Source organism: Hesperophylax consimilis, chromosome 5 (assembly GCF_061612785.1).
Source record: "Hesperophylax consimilis isolate HC1 chromosome 5, BYU_Hcon_1.0, whole genome shotgun sequence".
Classification (NCBI taxonomy): domain Eukaryota; kingdom Metazoa; phylum Arthropoda; class Insecta; order Trichoptera; family Limnephilidae; genus Hesperophylax; species Hesperophylax consimilis.
The window spans coordinates 676,810-695,230 of NC_142840.1; the positions used below are offsets into that span (position 1 = coordinate 676,810).

General features: G+C 34.1%; 1 protein-coding gene across 1 annotated transcript; it reads right to left on the bottom strand.

Moving 5' to 3' along the window:
• Positions 1 to 1,614: 1,614 nt before the first annotated feature.
• On the bottom strand, positions 1,615 to 16,890 carry Hgsnat (Heparan-alpha-glucosaminide N-acetyltransferase). The gene is made up of 11 exons (XM_089631952.1): positions 16,818 to 16,890; positions 11,792 to 11,983; positions 9,333 to 9,460; positions 9,121 to 9,236; positions 8,782 to 8,947; positions 8,226 to 8,430; positions 5,921 to 6,082; positions 4,681 to 4,802; positions 3,966 to 4,135; positions 2,850 to 3,036; positions 1,615 to 2,236 (listed from the first exon to the last, which is right to left on the bottom strand). The coding sequence occupies exons 2-11, from the start codon at positions 11,930 to 11,932 to the stop codon at positions 1,942 to 1,944; spliced, it is 1,692 nt and encodes a 563-aa protein (XP_089488078.1). The 5' UTR covers positions 11,933 to 11,983; positions 16,818 to 16,890; the 3' UTR covers positions 1,615 to 1,941.
• Positions 16,891 to 18,421: the final 1,531 nt, after the last annotated feature.

Sequence of the window (18,421 nt, forward strand, 5' to 3'; positions counted from 1 at the left end):
CGAGGTTCGATTCTCGGCTGTGGCATTTTTGAAGTGAAACCTTGTTGAGGTGGGGGAGCCGCTCACGAACGTTCTCTCTCTTCTCTTCTTTCCTCTCTCTCAGACACCAGCGAACTGCGCCACGCCAAGCATCAGCTGAAACTAGAAGTTTCACTTCTGTCTTGCGTAGGCTTGACACACCCACTTTTTTTTAATTCTCCTGTCACAGATTCGTTAATAATTTAATCAGTTTTTAATTAATTCTTATGGCATTGCACATTACATGGTTTTCAAATGGTTTTTAATCAGTGTTGTCAAGTTTTGTATTAAATTGAAATGAGATTACTGAATTATGATTCTAAAGGTGAGCAGTATTATATTGTACTACCTCCTATTTTTGGAGCCAACGATCTTACAGATCTTCTGACAATCAACCATAATGATTTATAATGAACAAGTTTTTCAATTTCAACTGAACAGGTTTTTGCGTTTTAAAACAGAGGTGGTTTTTCACTAGTTAGTTTTACTGAGACCATCTATTATTATAAATATATCACGCAATATTATATATTTTTTTGTTATTTGTTTTTAGGGTGTTATGCCATGTTGCGCTAACTCCTTCTTTAGCCAACGTTTCTGCCACATCTGCCCTGATGATGGACACTGTAACGTTGTCCGAAACGTTGGCTAAATAAGGAGTTAGCGCAACACGGCATAACACCCCAAAAACAAATAACAAAAATACTTTTGGCCGTGAAAATCTTAAATCATATATCACGCAATTATTGAAATCGAAAATCAACTTTTAAGAAAAATAACAACTTTTTAAGAATAAATATAAATTAGAAATTTGATAAAAATCTGTATTTTTGTAAACACATAATCTATGTACAATAACAAAACAGCAGACTGCAAAGTTAAGTGTGCAGAACAGTAAATTATATTTTTGTTTTAGAACCCTGTATTTTATATTTAAATAAATAACTAGTTGAAGTTCCCGGCGATGATCGGGTCTTACACATATATTTTTTTAAACTAATGTAGACAGTAATCATCATCTTGTTTTGAAAGTCAAGTGTGCAAACTTAAAGTCAAATTAGAATTAAAAATCAATCCCAGAATAAAACCTTTGATTTGTATCAAAATCAACCACCTTTATATAACTTCCTTGATGTTGTATTTTACATAATTTTATTTAAAAAGTTTATGTATTTCTTTTCTTATTTTATTAGTTTTTTTTGGTTATATTACCCACACACAGGCAGTGCCTTAGTGGGTTCCCTTTACTGATCCTTGGTTGTACAATTTATAAGTACGTTTTTTTTTTCTTCCAAAGATTTGCAAATGTTCTTTTGTCGTAAGATCATAGGAAAAAAGTAAAATAGTAAAAAACATACTGTTTTGCTTATTTTCATCTCACATATGACTAGGCCAGTTATTTTAACAACCTTCCATACCAACGACTAAATGTACATATAAGTATTGGGCAATATACGAATAAATGGCAATAAAACTTTAAATGTATACCCTGAAATAAATAGGTACTCTGTCCTATCGATTTATAAATGGTTTGCACCCGTGAAATTAATACTATTTACTAAAAATTGTTATGGACCACACCGTTCTGACACAATTGGCTATACAATGGCACCCATCGGTAACAGAGTCAAAACAAATAAGAAAACCATGATAAAAAAGTAATTTAACTGTAAATTTTTATTTTTTATTTAGGGCTCATTATACAGACATTTTACATTGTATAGTAAGATCGGATTCAAGGCGACCTAAAGCACTACAGAATTGAGGAATAAGCGCAGGTGACGCATGCACGAATTTATCGCAAACATCACAGCACACAGTTTGCCACCGCCCATGGGACTATATGCCTTTAAAATTAATGTCTTTTTAACTGTTCTATACTTTTAGCTAATGGAATATTGGACTATATAATGGAGTAGATAGTTAGACAGTAACAAATACTTTATTCCTGGCCATCTCGAAGGCCACTAGAATCCAGAGCATAGTGCCCCAGGCAGCCTCCATGAGCAGGACGAAGTGCGTCCGCATGTGAGGCACCCTCCAGTGGAAGGGGAACATGCTGTAGCAGATGCTGTGTCCCACATACATGGTGATTGAGTTCATGCCCGGCTGCAGGAAGGGCGAACCGTCCCACCAGCGCAGTACGTCGATCAGCAGGTAGAACACCGACAGGACGGTGAAGGCGAAGCAGGTGGTCACCAGAACGAAGGAAAGGGACCTGAGCAGAACATAGGCAAACAGTTACTTATTTCTCTCTGTGGAACTGGCACAAGGCACAACTAAGCAGAATCAATAAAAAATATGAGGCAAACTCGTCAATTCCTTGCCTACATACAGAGTTTATGTTTTTGACATCACATTCGTTCTAATATGATGTCAAATATTATATTTTTTAAATTTTATCCTAATGTAAACCATATGAAACCAGTGTTCATTACTAACCCTTGTGTAAAAAACGAGAGCGGCCGATTTAGTCCGCTTAAATTTGAGCGAGAAATGTCGTTCTTAGCCAGAATACGAACCAACTGATGTACCGGGCCTAACTCTTCTGTTATTCTGATTCTTACCATGATACCATGTCTTCCTTAAGCGTCTCCAACTTCTACAACTAACTTCCGCGTCATATATTCATACTGTCCTTGCACTCCTTTCTACGTTCATCCGATTTTTCTCAATCTTAACCGTTACGCTTACATCAGTCTTATATTATTTCCGAATACCCACAACTTTTGTAATTTTTTTGCTACATATTGACAACATCTTATTCTAGAATAATCTTTCTGAACCGAAACAAACAAATTTGTAAGTTTGTTTTGTTTGTTTGAAATTACCACAGATTCTTGTTGACTGGGATGACTCCGTCTTCCTTGGAGAAGTTGCAGAGAATTCCCCCGACAAGGCCGGTGGCAGCTGCCCACAGGAGCCACCTGCTAAGGAGAGGCTTCCACTTCTTGAAGTGCTGCAGCGTGTTGCCGGCTTGGAGGCCGAAGAAAACGTGGACTATTGACAGTAGACATCCTAGAAATGGTGGATTAGGTCAATGTCATTATAATATATTAGCTCAACGAGGATATATGTATAGGGTTCCATGATAAATCAACACAGTGATAATTCAACAAACCTTTAAAAAGTGATATAAAGTCATTAGAAACGATGAAAAAAAAAATTAAACCTAACCTAACCTAACCGAACCCAACCTACTTAACCCAGTTAATAAAGTTGTTGATTCATCACTTTCCATGACTTTATATAACTTTTTAAAGATGTGATGAATTATCATTTTGATGATTTATCCGGTCACCCTGTATAGTGTGTGCACATTTCCGTCACAGTATTTAGCCGGATTAGATATATACCAAGACTTTTATCCAGGTAGGTATACTAATTAACTGATTATATTCGCATTAGTCTTCCCAATCTAGTTCTCATAACCACTCCAGCGATTTTTGGCATTTTATGCCAAGTTAGCAAAAATGTTTTGAGTGATGACTTTCATACACTCGTGTCATAAAGGGCCAAATTTGTAGACTCCGTGTCAGGCGATTGTAAATGCAATTTTCACGTTGACCAGTAAGTCTATAACATAATATTGCATTGCCATTCTAGCAATAAACGAAACTCGTGCAACAGCTTTCAGCCCACTAGAGACCTCTGCAAGTCCCGGCTTTGACCGGGAAATCATCGCGATCTTAACTCTTGAGACTTGATCGGGAGTTCATCTCTTCACTCCACTCAGCTTTACGAATTTATATTTCAATCTTAATCTTACGAAAGTGTTAAATTCAAATTCATAAACTTAATTACGAATCAACGTTTAGGTTTTGAGTTATTACTCCTTCGCATATCTATACAACACAATCAATCCTCGGACATTTTAATATCAATAATGTAATAACTAATGAAAACATCCAATAGGTAAAGTTTGGTATTGTGTTGTGTGTGCTTACCAAAAATCCCTTCTGGATCAAAAGAACCCGATTCGTAAACATATTTGGCGGTCGGATTCTGATAAAGATGGCTGTCTCCCAAAATAGCAATATCGATATGCTTTGTTATTCCCCCGATGCAATTCTCGTTGGCGTGGTTGTTCTGCTTCCCTCCAGCTCCCATATATCCACTGAAACAAAATAAAACCAAATGAGGACCTTATTCCAATGACTTACATTTTTGTTGTTATTATTAAAATAAGATTTTTTTCTTAAGGTGTTTAACATGTGTTAACATGTTACCAAACTCAATAGAAAGCTGTAAATTGACCCACAAAAGGAAATGTTTGTTAAAAAAATGGTTATGTGAAAGAATTTTTTTGTTCTAATGTAATTATGTGTATATTTTATTAAAAAAAAACTTGTTAAAATTGTATATGTATTTAAAAATTAATTGTTAAAAAAACCCGTTGAAAAACTGATATCAATGAGTTTAACGGGACTTAATAGTAAAAAACTGTATTTTTGAAAGTTAATAAATAATAAAAAATAAAATATTTGGCAACATACTCCCGCGAAAGCTGTTTCGCCTTCAAAATGTAATTAGTCTCTCAAAAGTTCATTGATATGAATATTAATAAAAAAAATTAAGATCAAAACCTACTAAAAATATTTACAAAAAGAAATTCGCGAAACTCCCAAAGATTGTTAAAGATTTCAAAAGTACTAGACTTACGTTGGACAACCAGGCGCAGGAACCAAAAAGAGAATAAGCAAGTGAAGCAGAACAATTAACACCATGATGACCCACTGGACTCCCAGCTCTGTGATGTCTCTGAACATTTTCCCCCATTTTCCCTGAAAAAATGTTATTAGTTAAACATTTCATACAGAAAGTAAATGAACCTTAAATTTTAAAATCTAGTTACAATTATGAAATAATTATTATTAAGGTCGCAAAGAGAGCGATGAGCTGACTATGTGGAAAGAATGCCAGATGACAAGACCTCTAAAAAACATGATCTACCTACTAGGTGCCCCATGGAAAGCTAAATAGATGCAGACCAAGAAAAAGGCGAAAAACCACGGTTCCATGATAACTCAACACAGTGACTATTCAACACACCTTTAAAAAGTGATATAAAGTCATTTAAAACGATGATTTTTTTTTAACCTAACCTAACCTAGCCTAACCTAACCTACTTAACCCAGTTAATAAAGTTTTTGTTTTATCGCTTTCCATTACATAACTTTTTAAAGATGTGATGAATTATCATTTTCATTATTTATCCGGTCACCGAAAACCACAGGTCAATTTATTGGTGCTAATACTCGTACATGATAAAATAAAATTTAAAAATCCACATCGCTTTGTAAACAATTCTTATCTCTACTCCAGAATCAATAGATACCCGAGTAAAAAAAGTGCAGTTTTATGTTCTCACTGTACTTGAAAGTTACTTGAAGTGATTTAAATAAGAAGAAAAAACACCGGACATCCACTTTTACTATTTTGTTATGTGAATAAATACACAATGTTTAGTTTAACCGTAACAATCGATAGTTTATTTTAGACGTCATTATAAAAACCATATACGTTTTTGTAAATTTTATCTCGACAAAAATATTTTATTTACACAATTTATTTGTTTATTGTGAAGAACAGTGAATCAAATTACAATTCATAAACTTAACGGTTAATAATATTTTATTAATTACTTCAGTTAAGATGCAGCCTTGTGTTCCCCAAAGGCATGATCATTGATAGGTCGGATCTGCCTCTTGGAAAAAAATAATCCTATGCTGCCTAGCTCTGATGAAGTTATCGGGGACATACTGTAACGTGTGACAAGCGGAAGTACAGACTACATTCTTTCCAAATCAAGTTATGTACCCAAGGTTGGTCATCTGGCTGCGGGGGTGTTACTATTACATCAGATACAGTTATATGCACTGCTTTTTTCTGTAATACTCACTTCAGGAACTTCTCTTTTCTTCCCCGTGATAACTGCAATGGACGCTACTATCCAGTAGCAAATTCCAAATCTTTGTAGGACTCCAAAAATCCTTAAGTCGTCCAAATAGGGGCCCCATATAGAGCCCAAAGCGAGGCCGAGCAGGAACAGAGTACAAGAACGCTGCAATAAGAACATTTAACCATTTCTCATGCCTTGCCAAAGAAATAAAACCAATTTATAGGTGCAAAAAATTTGCATTATAAATACATTTTACATATTTGAAAAGAAGACAAAAGTATTTACGTAAATTTCCGCAATTCATGCCAGTTCATTGTGGTATTTAGCATTGCTAGATTTACATTTCGCATTTCGAAGCCGCGGGCGAACTACGAAGCCTAAACAAAACAATAAAAACACATACATTTATTTCTTGTGATACAAGGAAGGGTTCTTCCGAAACCGGTGGTGTAAATAAAATAAAAGTGGTCAGTAAAAAAAATATATGTTTTTATTGTAAATTTTGACGAGCTACAAAGTTAATGCTTTTTACAAATACCTAAATAAAACATTGATAATTTACGATATTCACTTACTAAACAGTTAAAAAAAACTGTTGGGAAAGGATGTCAAAGAGGAACCAAGAACTTGAGGTACACCTAGAACATTACGTTTGTAAAAGAGTGATAATAACAAGTATTATAAAAATACCAATACCAATAGATTAGAGAAACAAAGAGACAGCATACAGGGCCGGACCTGTGCAGCCACAATTGGAGCAGACCGCTCTGAGCGCCGACTTACCAAGGCGCCAAGGAGCCAAAAAGCCGTTAATACCTAACACTTAATACAGCGCCCTTGAGGGTTTTACTAGCGCCAGGCGCCGCGCCGTTTGGCTCAGGGTCGACCCAGAAAGCGCAGTTGCAACTCCAAAACTCAACAGGCTGGGAATGAGATGAGATGAAATGATGGAATGCACGAGCATTGCTATGGTAAAAAAGGATTCAGATAATTAGATAGAAAACGTTTAGAAATTCAGGACAGACAAAAACATGGCGATCTTTGTCGGTCCTGTAGCGCAGTGTTCCGCAACCTTTTCTCACCTACGACACACCAAAATTCTTCCAAGAATTCCGTGGCACACCAAAAGCTAAAATATATAGGTATTAAATTGATAGACAAATTTTACAATAATCTTTTGTTTTTTATTTGAAATGTATACATACATATAACTATAACATATTTATTTTTAAGTAATCTCAATAATTATTATAAAATAATAAAAAAATTAATGTGACATCTGAGCTTGTTTCAATGAACACAAAAGTTTTATATGCGGCTCGATTTTTAACAGCGCAACCCGAAGTTCTTGGTCAAGACCTTTTAAGCATGACCGCTTATCATTTTTAATTAATACAAGCATTGAAAAACTTTGCTCACATAATATATATGTCGTTGAAAATGGAAGTAGTGTTAAGATTACTTTGTCGGAAATGTGTATTTAATATAGTCTTCTTCGTACTTTCATCTTTGTTTTTTTTTATCCATATTGAAAAGGGTATAAAACCAATAAATATGTATCACACGAAGAACGCTAACCACACACAATTAAGAGTAAAATTATCGTTAAAGGTAGAAACTTTTTTTTTAAAGAAAGACAAACATTCCCGGGTTCGAATAACCTGACAATATTTGAAAATCTCCTACTACCACCTCAGTAAGCTGAAAATGTAGCTTGTGTTGTGATGGAGGACTTAGCCAGCCGAGGAATTTAACACACTACGCCTGGGTGGGACCTAAACGCGATGTCAACTCGGCCATCGACCGGTCTTGTTTACTTAACTTTGTGTTAAAACACACGACAATAATGACGGACGAGTCAACGTGATCATAACGTGATGTAACGCGTGAAAATGCGGTATAACGCATGCGCATGAGTCTTTAGCGACGCGCATAAGGGTATTTTTTCTTTGTGTACGACTAATTTGGCGCGGCCATGGTGCGTACAAAGGTACAAAGCACACTGCGCAGTTTTCAACAATTGGCACCAGGCGCTGGAGGAACATTGAAAAATTATTTATTTATAATAATTATTCTATACTACATTTTGAAAAATAGACAATATTATGAAAAATAATTTGTCATTGTATATTAAATACATAACGAAATATTTTATAATGTCAAATACATTGAATTTGACCGCGGCATACCTGTATCCGGCTCACGGCATCGCGGCACACCAGTGTGCCACGGCACACCGGTTGCGGAGCACTGCTGTAGCGGACCGACGCGACAATGCGGTCTGAAATGGCATTATTAGACTTACCCGGAATATGTTCCAAAGCGCCGTCTTCTTGCAGAGGTTCTTGGTGATGATGGACTTGACGGACATGGGGATGCAAACACCCATGATCCAGAGGAAGCAGGGGAACACCAAGTCTCCTACGGTCAGACCGTTCCAAGTGGCATGCTCCAACCACCAATACCTGCCCGCGCCATCGTTCACGAAGATCATCAGCACTATGCTCAAGCTGAAATAACGGATGTCCACGTTTCGACATTATGCCATTTTAATGGATTTCAACTCTAACTTTGGTTTATTTATGTTTTAATGTCTCCCTCTTTCAAATAAAACCACCACACAATAAATCTCTAGCATACGCATATAACTTGGGCATGATGAGTTTTAACAAAAGGTCCTGTCAAATAAAGTGAGGCTCGAGGTGAGCAATAAGAATTCATGTAACTACTGCGCGATACGATAATGTAGCGAGTTAGCAGTCTAGCCAAGAGTGTAGAGCAGGATCAAATTGAGAGATAAGCGTATAAATCTTGCAGATGCTGGAACTTTTGCATGACGAATAAAACCTTAGAAAACTCACCCCCTGAAAGTGTCCAGTGATCTCACTCGCTTCTTAACCTCAACCTTTTTATCATCTTCATTCTCTTTGGAAGATTCATTAGCGAAGAATATTCTCATGACGATGGGAGATAGAAATTTCCAAATTGCTAATATTCCTAATATTATGAAAAATAATATTAATATAGCTGAAAACAAAAATGACACGATTATTATTAATAAGGTAATAATAACGAGTATGATAATAGTGAATATAAATAAACCTCGATCAATAAATGACCATAGAACAAGGAGTAGGCAGAAAAATCCTTGACACAAAAATTTCAAACTTTAAATCGTTCGTAAGCAAACAAAAACTCACGTAAATAAATATTAACTGCTTCCTTTTCTACTGTAAAATCACAAAAATCTTTCCCAGCTTGCAATCTGTATACTCCAAATTCTCCCAGTTCTGGTGTAAATTCACACAGTACATCACTGTAAAATCAATAACAATTACCTTTAGTTATTTTATACATACATTATATTTTAGCTGCGCTTTATTTATTTCATTCATTCAAACAATCACTTTACCGTGTTTCGTCTTGAGATAAATGTTTACCGACATCTTTAGATAAAACTCTCCAGAATTCTTGTTGAATTACTTCTAATGTGATGACTTTATCAGGGGAATCGAATTTGGCTACTTTTGTGTATGGGCACTGAAATATAATTTGTCGAAAGTTTAAAATATGTTAATTTACCACAATAATAATAATAATTAATAAAATTCAAAGAAAACACAGAATTGCTTTCTAAATCTGGTAAATTGTTGTTTTTTGTTGTAAAATCGTCAAATATATTTTTCAAATAGGAACTATTTTTGATGTAATTTTAATATTTATTCAATTTGTAAAATAAAAAAAAACAATATGGGTTAAGGATCCCTAGTTAGCATTCAAAAATAAGAAGAAGATGGCTTTAAAGGTGTGCAAATGCCAATGTTGATTTATGGTCGTAGGCAAAAATATTCAATAAAGCACGACTTATTTAAAATAGAGCAAAAATGTCTAGAGTAGCATTATTTAAAGAAACGCTTTTTGATTCAAACAACATGTTAAATAAGATAACCAGATGTGTTTTGATTCTTACAACATGTTAAATAATATAACCAGATGTGTTTTGATTCATACAACATGTTAAATAACATAACCAGATGTGTTTTGATTCCTGCAACATGTTAGATAACATAACCAGATGTGTTTTAAATAATTTTCGAAGCACACTTTGCGATTTTTATGCGACGATACCGAGAGAATTTCATATAATAACTTTTTCGACTCGGCAAATGTACCTAGAGCCAGAACCTTTATGGAATATCTTAAAAAATAACATAATAAATACAATAGTGTTCAAGGGAGAAATAATAACATTACATTATGGCGAAGTTTAGTGTAATTTCACCTCAAATGCGCAAGGGAAATGTGTTATACATCGGTAGAAATTAGGAATACGGGTTCTTAAGTAGGTAAGTAATACAAAAACAATATTATGGAAATCTTGTGCCATCATTAATTATATTATGCGGTAACAAAGTAGTTACACCTGATAGAACGTGCTATATAAAGATGAAGGTATATATCCAAAATAAATTTTTAAGATATGTAAATTTCAAAATGGGCATTCCTAGAGAAAACCTAAATTACGATAACTTACTTTGTTCATTAAATTTAATAAAATTATCTGATCGCAGAATTATTTCCGATTTAACCTGTTTGTATAAAATCATTAATTCAATGTTTGATACCCCTGATTTATTATATGTAATCTCTTTTCATACTCCAAGCAGGTCGGTTTCAAGACAGTACCTACCATATTATTGTAGCAATTCTATGTCAACGTCCCAATATCATACTTCTATGCGACGGATTCAACAGCTAGGAAACAAATACTCAGATGTTGTTGATATATTTAGTACATCAATTTCAATATATAAGCACACCCTATTGAAGTTTTTTTTTCATCGAGTATTGGAATATTTTAATAAAGGTATTTAATTTGATTTGACTAACATATAATAATTTTGTCAACTGAAATAGAAAAAAATATTTTGGATTTTTTATATGTTGTGCCTGCATTCTGTGTAGATCAAGTTGAGTGATATTTTGACTTTATATTTATTTTTCTGCAATTGTTTTAATAGTCGTTTCCTGCACTATTTTCATGTATAATTTCGTAAATATTTTATATATATATGTATGTAAAAGCCTTAATAGGCGTGAAATAAATAAATAAATAAATATATATACACATCTGATAAATCACAAAAAGTGAAATCCTGTACAAAATATAAATAGGAACAAAAACATATGTAGAAATGTATTACATATTTGTACAGCGCCCTTGAGGTGATTTTGCACAAAAACAGCGCTACACAAATAATCCAAATATGTATTATTATTTCCTACAAACAATAAAAGTTGGTTGTTTTGTAGTGAAAAATCTAATAAGCAATAATTGTTGAATGAAAAAACCAGTACATATTAAATCATTTGACGTATTGAGTTCTGAATAAGCCGTCGTAGCGCAATTGGTAGAGCACCTGACCGGCAATCAGAAAGGCTGTGGGTTCAATTCCCGCCATCTATTTTTTCTGTTGAGGTTTTTCAGGCTAATAATTATTGCTTAAAATAATAAATGATCTTTTTTGTTTTTTTTTATTCTTCTTAAAACACATTTTTTTCTTTTCATTTTATTTGTATTTTCATCCTTTCTTATTTTAAATATTTTATTGTGTGATACGACAATATGGATAATGTTGCATTGTGCAACCCCCCAAATGTAGCCCGGAATAAAATATTTATTACAATTATTGAAGATAAAAATTGTGAAAAATATAGATGGTAAGATTTAAATATGTCATTACTCAAATATAATAAAGAAAATAAAGACATGTGTCATGGAAGGAATATAAGTGACTCCTAAATTAATGTATTCCACGAATTAGCTACATTTATACATTATTATAATAAATTATGGGATTTTCTACTCACGTTGTGACAATCTTTTGACAGCGAATAGAGCCAGGAATCAGGGAGAGAGCTGTTCATCCTTAAATAAGCCTGGTCTATGTTCAGGTCTGTTAAATTCAGGCCATTGAACATCTCATCTCCGGGGTCCTCGATCCAAGACATGTTGGAGTATTGCGCAAGAGGCAAGTTTCAATTGTTGCGGCAGTCTTAAACCTGTCAAAAGTGGTTTTTTCAATAAACGAAAGGTTGTATCAACCTCGCGTTGAACAGAGGGTGGGCGGAATGAGTCAGTTTGCCAATTTGACATTGGCCCACTAACTTTATTAAATGCAGGTAAATATTTTATAATTTATAATCATCAATATGGTTCAATTGATTTACGGCCCTATTTAAATCACTCTTTTTTGCAGAATATTACATGGCTGTGGGAGGTTGGCGAGGGAAAAGAGAGACAGTTGAAAAGTACCTGGCTATTCAGATCTAGTCACTTAACGCAGCAGAAGCCAGTTTGAAACAAACTTTCAAATTTGAATGGTGGTCTCTCATCAGCGCATGTCTGATGGAATCTCATGCCTTTATACTTTTATTTCCTATGACAGCAGTTTTGCTTGGCGACCCAAGACTGTAATAACGGGGGTTTGCTCGAGGCTCACATTTTAATTGATTCCGACGAATTCCGTAACTATACCTAATATCTTTTTTCTCAGACCGATGTAAGTACCACGGATGTAAGTAACTTATATTTAATAAAAGAACCTTTAAAATATTTTATGTAAAACGCTTTGAAAATTGTATAAATCGGTTTTCAATTACAAAATAAGCGGGAAACACCAGATTTTATTTTTCTAGAAGATGAATTAGTAACTTCCCGAGGTGTTAATTTAGAAACATCCCTGATTTTAGAAATACCTTTATCAGAATTACTTAAAATAAACCCCGCTGAAGATCAATTTTCTAGGCCTGGTGGCAAATACGACCACAGGTCCGTCCAATTCACTTACGTCGTTAAGGTTCCGACTTTATTTTAGGGTACTGTGTCATCTTAACAGGCAAGATATTAATATCTACATATTCATATTAAAAACATTACACGAAGACAAACAAAGACATCTAACGATACTTGATCCAATGAGGTGTATTGATAGTCAGCTTTTAGTTCGAAGTACGAAGATCATTGTACGATGTGAGGTATCTCGTCAACAGTCGGTTACAAGCAGTGATGTGATGTCATGGGGAATTTCCCTATATCTAGGGGAGAAATAATAGAAATAATTTTTAGGGAACAGGTACTTTTGATTTTGTCGACGAAATTAAGGTAAATTCTGGGGAAATTTTCGAATATTCTAAGGAAATATTGATATATTAAATTATTTTATCAGAGGAACATCCAAACGCATCCGAAACGCATCAAACATATAATTTTGCTCACGAAAAAAGTAGGATGTTATATGTTTCTAAATCCACGAGCTACCCTTCCCCCCGTGGTTTTTATAATATTATGGGGAATATTTTTTTGCTGAAATTCTCTAGGATTGTGGGGAATCATCCTTTAGTTCCATTTTGAAAATTTTGTGGGCAATTAATCTTCTCAGAAATCACCAAGGATTCGTAAAAATATTGTGGGTAATCCAGTACTGAGCAAGCAATACCCCACACAAATCCATTCTGAAATCTAGGGAAGAAAATTTGAAATGGTGTGAAAAAGAAATTAGCACAGTTAGGCACAGGTCTCCGGCGGATAACTTCAAAATGCCGACATGCACGCTGAGATATTGTACAAGTCGTCCTTTCATAGGTAAGTAGGGTTTTTATCATTATCAGTAGTCGTGTTAATTGACTTATTAATGTTAAAACCCGTGGAGCATTTGCTGCTCCCTTCTGTTCGATATCGACAGCCGCCACAACCCCTTCTTACTTCCCGCACTGGAAAAATATTTGACGCTGATAATGCAAGGAATGTAGCCTCTATTTATATATAACTCAATGATTTAATCAGATATTTTACAAGCACATATTTACGAGTATGTCTGAATATCCCCATTTGAATTGGAATGATCATGTTTGTGGGAGAAACAGGTTAAAGGTGTTTGTGAGCTCTTAGCTAAAATATTCTATATAATTAATGCGCTATCTGTCAGTGATCAATATTCTGAACCATAAAACAGCGATAATAATGGTTTCTGTTATTACTACCTAGCATCGGGAATCCTTCTAATTTAAAAATGATAAGTTGTGAGTAGAGGAGAGAACCAAACTCAATTTGCACATCTTGTTTGTTCCTGTGATGTGATTATAAGACAAGGTTTTTTATGCGTAGCACAAAGGATAACAAATTGTTATACGCAATAGTTATTCGCCTGATTGGCCGACGTAGCATAGTGTTTTAGAGCAGCTGAGCGTCGAATCAGAAGGCTGCGGTTTCTACTTCCGTCGGCGGCATTTATTTTTACTTGGGAGATATTTTCAATTTGTATGGCTTATTATCGTAGCTTCTCCAGAAATCATGTTTTTCTTCCTCCCCCCACATCCACAAAAAGCGAAAGTTTCGAAAGAAGAGGAATACATTATGTAGTTTAAAGACTAAATCATGTTTTTCTTCTTCCCCACATCCACAAAATGCGAAAGTTTCGAAGGTAGAGGAATATATTGTGTAGTTTAAACTGTGTAGAATGTAGAATTTAAACTAATGTAGACTAAACTTTGCTTTTAAATAATTGATTCAATTAAGCCCTTTAATTGCCCATGTTTTATATTTGAATACAAATAAAGTGTCACATATCCGTACTAGATTATTGCTACACTCTTTGAATAAAATTCAGTTTGATAGGGTATTTTGGCATGAAATCCAAATTTAAGTTTTGGATGAAAAAGGCCGCGCAGCGTTCCTCTCGAACCGATGGAAACCCCAATGACAACAGCAAAATACTCAGCACCCACTACCATTTAATATTTATTAGACATGAAATTTCATAAAACCTTTTAACCGTAAAAATGAGAAGCATGCTATACTGGTCCTTTACCCCTGGTCGAGTACCTTATCGAATATCTAGTCGAGTACCTTATCGAGTACCTAGTCGAGTAGTACAGTACTTGTATCAGCTATCACAATTTATGACGTTTCCACTTCGCCAAAAGCGCGTCATTTTAGATCTGTTTCTTATCTCGTCGCGCTGATGAAAACAACATTTGGGTTTTCATCAAAATGTCGACGGAATTTCTTTATCTGGCATTTGATGTGTTTTTATTATTTTATAGATGAATAAAAGTGTTGTAAAAAATATCGCTGGTTTTATGAGCAAATTGATAAATTATACGGATTAAAGGTGCAACAACTATAACATTTATGGAGCTTATGGTTTTATTCGTTATGGATAATATAATTGGATGTATTGTGTTATTATTTTTTTACATAGGCATCTTTGTCATTGAGAAAACCAAAAATTGGGAATACTCTTTGGGCACTATTGCATTCTCAAAACCAGTCAAATTTTTCCCGTGTAGGTACTAAATATTCTCTGAAATGTTTATTTTATTAATAAATATTAATCAATTAAAATATAAATCTCTTCTGAATGAAAAAAAAAATAATACACGAAACAAAGTAATGACAACAACAGATAACGTGATTTCCTGGTATCTTCGGAAAACTTCAAGTAGGACAAACAGAAGGCATCACAAGCAAGTGTTTTGTACATAACAATGAAAGCGTATTATTTATTATTTACGAACTGACGGGTACCTGGCATTGCTCGGAGTTATAAATGATTTGGAGTAAAGTTAGGAAATCATTCGCTTCCGCGTCATACGTTATCCATACACGTTTCATAAACACCACATTTATCACCACGTAAGTATTGGATTCACTTGGTCGTGCCATATCTTTCTCAAGCGTTCCTTCTTCTTCCACTATTCGCTTCCACGTCATTCATTCTCCTTACACTTCTTTCATCATTCATTGTGAACGCATCATTTTACCACAAATAATTATTGATTCATGTCTTCCTAGAGCGTCTAGATGATTCTAATGATGGTATGAGTAAAAAGATAAATAAATTTTTTCTAAATGTTCATTTTCCCATCCAAAAACATTTTTCCATAGAAGTTTTTTTTTCTCATACAAACAAATCATAATTTTTTTTAAACTACCTTAAAACATTAGAATTTCGAAAAGAGTTATTTATCTTTTTTACTTCTAAAATCATCCCCCGAAGAAGCGCACCGTACACCCTGTAAAGATACGTAGGTACGTATAACCAGCGCAGGTGATCAATTCTGATCAATTTCCGTAATAGCAAAGCTGGTCCCAAAGAAAACTTTAAATTTCTAGGAATCAGTCAGCTGATGCAGTATCTAGATGTAAGTAGAAGAATTTATAGTGGGCGGTAACAATGTTCCTTCTCATAATGTACCCAGTAAAAAAAAATCCATTTAAAATTTTCCCTGCAAAAATTTTCCACAGTGGAGAGAACTCAAATGGAAAACACAATAACAATAAATAAATTTATTAAAAGATTAGGTTAGGTTAGGAACATTTTGGAAAGGAACATTATTACTGGGAAATTTTTACTGAGAATTTTTGACAGGGGACATGAGCATTGAGCATGTTTATTTAAAACACATATTTTATTAAAAAAATGAAAACAATATTTTTAAGAGTTTCTAATTATAATTAATTTTTTTTATTCAATAATAATAATACATAGCAGTTATTTACTAGCTATTAATTATTTCCTGTTCCGGGACACAATATTCCATTAATGTAATTCCGGAATATATCTGTGTATTAATAAAAAACTACTCTTTGCTCGGAATAAAAAAAATAATGAAGAGAAAATGATAGTCACTACAAGACAATTAAACACGTAGAATTATGTATTACGAATAAAAATAAAAATATCTTTGTAAATCATTATCGGATGCATCACAAGTAGATAGCACTAATTAAATAATGTTAAATGATAACATTTTTTTGTAACATGAATAAAATAAAATAAAATGATCTCGTTTTACTGCATTATGTTTTAGTACTTTATTCAATTTTGTTTACCTTCAGTAGCGAACTGATGTCTATAAGTCAGCACGTAGCACAACACACAGAGCACAGAGCACCTCAGTCCGGTGTACGCGTGAAGCGATAACTAAACACTTGACGCAACAATCAGCCATCAGCGGCCGAATGTACCAATATCGGCTTCTGCAACTCGATAGCCTCGGCTCACTTTTCACAGATACTCTTGCACCCGCGATCGCTATTCACCGGCGATTAAAATTCACTTGTGATCAAAATTTATCGGCTATCGAGATTCACTAGCGATCGACATTTACGGTGATTGAAATTCATGCAAATACGCTGGCGATTGAAATTCATCGACGATCGATATTCACTGATGGTCACGTTTACCCAATTCCGAATTAATATTGTACGTAAATATGTATTTATTATATCTAATTAATATATTTTATTTAGTAATGCAGTATTGTTTAAAGTATTATATATAACAATATATTTTCATGACAAGGAAACATACAACATTACAATACTAAAACTAATAGGAAAAACTATTGGAAAAAAATCAAGCACACAAGGGAATGTCATAATAACATTGTGTAGGGTGTATTTTCGCAACGGAAAGGTTTTTTAACACAAAAACCGTGCAGAACATGCGATCAAGTTTACCGCGTCCGGAAAAGAGCGGGAACATCGGTCTGATACCAACATAATCACATTTTTATTTTTATAAATTCATTGAATTGGGGCATCATTGAACAATTAAATAGAAAATTGTGACATTTTTAGCAGTAAGAATACATTTAGTTTATACAAGTAAACATTTAAAGTGGTGGTCAACTCGTCATCTATAATATCTTGACTAATAATCAGGGTATAAACTGGCATATTTTTTGGCACAAGGTAAATTTTACTAACGGCAGACTTTCAGTTGCTTTTTAAGGTCGGCCTTAGAAATTTTATGTTTGTCAAGTTGCTATCAGGTACGAAACCTAACGTTCCAGAGCATATTGAAAAAAACGGGGAATAACTAAATCCAAAAGGAAGACACTGCACCTCGTGTTTTCGAAACAAGTAATGAAGTACACAGTTGCTCCGTGTGCAGTTTCGTGAATTAGTATAAAAAAAATGAATATTTATTTTGAATTTTTTAGGTTGAGAAAAATTGTGAACAATACACATAGGTAACAAGAAAACATTTTTGAACACATAAGTAGCCTCATGTTGTGTTGAGTGTTGAGGGGAGAACAATATATATATATGTTCAAGTGCTCATGTTCACAAAGTACTGAAAACTAAAAATAAACGGAGATGAAATTAAAAAATGAATGATTGAAATGATAATTTTTTTTAATGAAGTTCCAGAAAATCAGTTAAAAAAAAGATAGGGATAAAAATTCATCCCACAGAATGATATGAGACGATAGGTCTGTAAATACAACCCACTGTGATCTGGATCTGCGGGAAGGGATTTATTATTGCAAGTTAAGAGGCCCGGATTATATGAAGGAGGAAAAACAGATGCCGGTAGCTCGTTCCACATGCGAGCCCACTTACACTAGGGGTCAAAAGTTAAAAGGGGTCAAAGAAACCACCTATTCTCATAAAGGCAACATCAACTGTGGACAGGTGTTCCACTCGTG